Source organism: Falco rusticolus, chromosome 4 (genome assembly GCF_015220075.1).
Source record: "Falco rusticolus isolate bFalRus1 chromosome 4, bFalRus1.pri, whole genome shotgun sequence".
Classification (NCBI taxonomy): Eukaryota; Metazoa; Chordata; class Aves; order Falconiformes; family Falconidae; genus Falco; species Falco rusticolus.
Window position 1 is genome coordinate 47,986,421 of NC_051190.1, and position 4,471 is coordinate 47,990,891.

Below are 4,471 nucleotides of genomic sequence, written 5' to 3' on the forward strand. Positions count from 1 at the left end.
ATAGGTAAAAGGAAGCAAAAATGCTTTAAAAGGGGAAAGAGGTTGAACTCAAATGCATTAGAGAAAATCAAACAAAGTCTGGAGGTCTGGAAAAGAGCCTGTCTCCTGAGACGCAGGACCCCTGTCACCAGGAACAGCTAGAAGCGATGTGGAGATGATGCTAGAAATTGCTTAGCACGGATATTCTTTGAATGCTTGGGGATGGAACAGAAGCGCCACATGAAAAACAAGGAACAGCTTGCCCAGCCTGGGCGCAGGTTTCCAGTGATGCTTTGCTGAAGCTTCCCAACACATCTCACTGTACAAATTCAGACGGAAGGGAGCATTTCCCATAGCCCAACTGACACTCATGTGGAGCCCTGGGAGGCAAGCAAGCTGGTAGCGTTATATCCATAAAGGGAACACACCTGCAGAATGTGGAACAACTAGGGAACACCTATGGAACAGCCCGTTCTGTTCCATCCAGTGATGCTGCACCCTCTGTGACAGCAGTTGTGAGTATTATATTCTTCTATTATTTCTGAGTGCTGCAAATGTGCCAGGCACTGAAACTCAACAGAAACCTTCAGTGCTAGGTGTCCGGTTCAGCGTCTTCAGCTTGCACAGTAAGGTAGAAAAGAAAAATTAGTTTCTCCAGTGCAAGTCCAGCACTGGGCCAGTTGAGATTTACCTTGATTAATATAAGCAGCCAGATGTTAACTGAGTTGCTCACTTGCACTTAAAACTGGTAAAATAATTTTTAAATCATTTTTAAAAATCCAAAATATTGAAATGCTTTCTACCCAGTTAACAATTTTGGTATAAATTGTCTTTTTGCCTTATTTTATATATTTTATAAGTAATTCATTTCAAAAAAAGGAAATGGTTCAGCCAACCCGGCTAAAGGTCAGAGAATGTTTTACAAAGGCAATTTCCAAATACAGAAATATCATTCGCAAAAATCCCTTATCATTTATGCAAAGCGGGGAAAATGACCTCACTCTTTGAAGCGTAAGACGTTTCCCTCCCACACCCTCCTTCCAAACCCTTCATGTCTTTGGAAGGTCTTGCACTGGCCCCAGCGGGCTTTTCCTCTGCCCGCTCAGTGTGAGTCCAGGCTACTCTCCTCCAAGCTGCTGAGGGCTTTGGTCTTAATTCGGAGCTTGTGAGGTAGGGCAGCAGAGCTTCGGCCCTTCAAATGATCTTCTGAAGGGCAGAGCAGACTGCATGGGGGTAGAGAAGAAGTTTTGGGTACTTGCTGCTCATCATCTTCATCTGAGACAGTTGTGCTGCTTTCTTTGCTCACCTCAGCTGGACTGGGGGAAGGGCACAAGAAGCAGGCACTGCCTGGCTCCATTTCCTGCAAATGGAAAGCATATTTGTCTGGGCAGTGGTAATTGAGGAACGGAGAGCAAACTGTGGATCTCTTGGGCTGCTGAAGGCCAGGTGTGTCTATGGCAGCTGGTTTTGAGTCACAGCCAAGGATGTTTCTGGAAGGGCCAAAGGTTTTGCAGGACGAGTCAGCTGGCTCCAGCACCTTTGGCACAAATGTCTTTGTGAAGAAGCAGGACTCCCCCACAAAGGGCTCTGCCTCGAGAAGTGGGGAGGCTTCTCTGTGCCCTCTGAAATAAACTCCCAGGAAGTCCTGGAGGGAATGGCCTGGGTAGATGCTGGTGTCTGGGCTGATGAGCCCAAAGCGCAGCTTCAGGGACAGCAGCTCTGTCCTGAGGATGGCGTTCTCCTCGCTGAGAGCAGCCAGCTGGCTCTCCATGGCAAAGTCATTGAGGCGCCTCTTCTCCCGTGAGCGCTTGGCTGCCTCGTTATTCTTGCGCCTCTTCTCCCAGTACATGTTGTCCTTCTTTTCATCCGGCATGAACTCCCGCTTGCGCCGGGGGGGACCGCTCACCTTGCCATGGAGGAACTTAGCCTTGCTCTGCTGAAGTGCAAGCTCGCTGACCGTGCTCAGTGGTGCCATGAAGTTTTCCATGGTTGTGAACACAGCCAGGGTTCTGCCAGAATTAGAACACAAAACCATGACCACTACAGGTGCTATTAATTAATTGTAGAATTGTAGAATCCTTTAGGTTGGAAAGACTTTTAAGATCATCAAATCCAACCGTTAACCTAATTAATATAGCCATATGATTGCTCTATCACTGTTGCAGTCATACCAGGATCACTGCGTACAGCACCATACACACACGGAACCTGAGGACAGCTTCTTCCGGCTATTTCTATCGTTTTGGAACCACATCTTCACAATATTGCCAGCACATCAGTACACACGTCTCACCACTGTCAGCAAAGATGATCACAAGGTACCCCAAAACTGTATATGACTGAGCAGAGTTTAAAAGAACATATTTTGCTGACTCAGTGAATGCTCATAAACACTTTGCCTACCTAACTTAAATCAGGATAACAAAACCAGCTCTCACATACTACTTAACTCCTACTAATCTCAAACTGCCTTACAAAGGAAATGTCTCATTGCTTCTCTTTTACAGATAAGGAAGGCACAGGGAGAAGAACTGATTTACCTCAGCCACATACCTTAGTTAGCAGCTGAAGCAGGATTACAAACCTACTGCATATACTCAGTCCCCATTTTTTCCCAAAACCCCTGCTCCCACCCTGGAAAGCTGGATTTGATGAAGCCTGTGATTTTGATAGATTTGTAAGCAAATGTGGGTGAAGGCTGTGAAAGTGCTGTCTAGGAGCTTGCAAGTACTTGCACAGCAGGTGCTGAGCAGCAGCATGGCACCAAGTGTTGGCACAGAAGTGTCCATCTGAAGACAATGACCGTGGTACATTCCTGACTATGGGAAGAAGCTAGAGGGAAGACCAGTGATGCAGTCTAAGTTGTGAATTAAATTAATAAGTGATCAGACTGCAGACATCCCTATGTAAGCTACAAGCTTCCTGTAACCTAGTCATCTTCCAGGAAAGTCACATAGCCTCTGAGCAGCCTGGGAGGGATTGTCCTGGTTTAGTGTGAGTGTCTAGAAGGAGGCACCTGCATGTGGTCACCTCTGACACCCTCTGTACTTCATGGAGACCTAGTGTTGAAGCTTAGCATGGCATATCTTAACCTGAAGTAGTCACTTATACTTGATCAGCTGAGCTCCCTGGACTATTGTTTATTGACTGTAAGAAAGCCCAGAGTGACTAACTCTGATTTAGACCTTGCAGGCATCTTAGGTTGGGTGAGAGGAATCATGTCTTGTGAGATTAACTTATGTTTTGGGAAACTGCTTTGTAGAGTCAAGAGGAGACAGCTTGTTATGACAGCTCTACAGGATGGATAGGGAGGGAGCAGAGAAAGGATCCCACCCAGAAATGCTTCACTGCCAGAGTGCTCAGGACCTAGGTCCCATCTAACAGAAAGCTTGGCCAGAGAAACCAGCCAGCGCTGAGCCTAATAAGCCATCCGCTCTACACGATTACCCTAAAACGGTAAAGAAGGGCATAGGGCACAGTTGTTTCACTTTGATTAGTAACTAATGCACTGCAGCTTTGGTATCTGCCATGTTTCGATCCCCACAGCCCTTTCACAAGGCCCTTCATTTTAGCCTCACGACTATGTGACTGTTGGGACCCACAAAGACCAACACACAACCAGTGGCCACGACGCCCTCTGCACTGCCTGGCAGGCTGCAGTACACTTCACTAGCAATGCAATGCACTCACAGTTCACCACATAGTTAGAATAATGATAGTACCTGTTTATATAATTGCAAAGTGTTTTTCTGAGTCATGGTTCCTGGCAGGGCTGGTCAGTGTGTTCAGGGAGGAGGGCTGGCTGACATTTTCAGCTGAAAATGTTTCCCCTCCCCACCAAGAAAAAGAAAGTTTCAGGCTGAAAACCGACCAAACTCAGAGGTGATAAAATCAATATAACATCCAGAAGCCAAGCATTATTCAGTTTTTAGACAGAAATATTCAGTTTGAGCATATCTGGCTTTCAAACAGCTATTTAGGAATCAAATTAAATGGACACACTCAGAGCTACAGATGAGTGAGAAGTAAAACTCCTTTAGAAAACCTGGGCTATGTAAGTTCATGCTGTCAGAAGCTGTGAGCTTGTGAAAATCTGGCATGTGACCTTTCTGAAAATCAACACAGCTAATAATCAGTATGACTAATAGCCAACATTCTTGCTAAATTAATTTATTGCATGGCTGACATGAATTACTTTTTTCTTGATGACTGATAACCACCTAAATGCAAAAAGGGAAGATACAATTCGAAATCATTCAGGGCATCGCTTTGGGCAGGGACTGTACGTCCCTCTGAAGAGCATCTCTTCAATGAGAACATACAGAAACAGAAATGATGAAGGACCATGTTTGGGTGCTCCACTTGCTCCTTCGGAGCATTCACATCAACACTAATCAAAAGAGCTCACACATTGAAAAAAAAACTCAATTCCTAAACATTGTCCAGTTGTAATTTGTGTCTAAATGTTTTGAAAATTTCCAGCGTTCTTTGC

General features: G+C 45.4%; 1 protein-coding gene across 1 annotated transcript; it reads right to left on the reverse strand.

Moving 5' to 3' along the window:
* Positions 1-1,081: 1,081 nt before the first annotated feature.
* On the reverse strand, positions 1,082-1,966 carry NFILZ (NFIL3 like basic leucine zipper). Its single transcript, XM_037382606.1, has one exon. It carries the CDS (start codon positions 1,964-1,966, stop codon positions 1,082-1,084), a length of 885 nt encoding a protein of 294 aa, XP_037238503.1.
* Between the last annotated feature and the right edge of the window lie 2,505 nt (positions 1,967-4,471).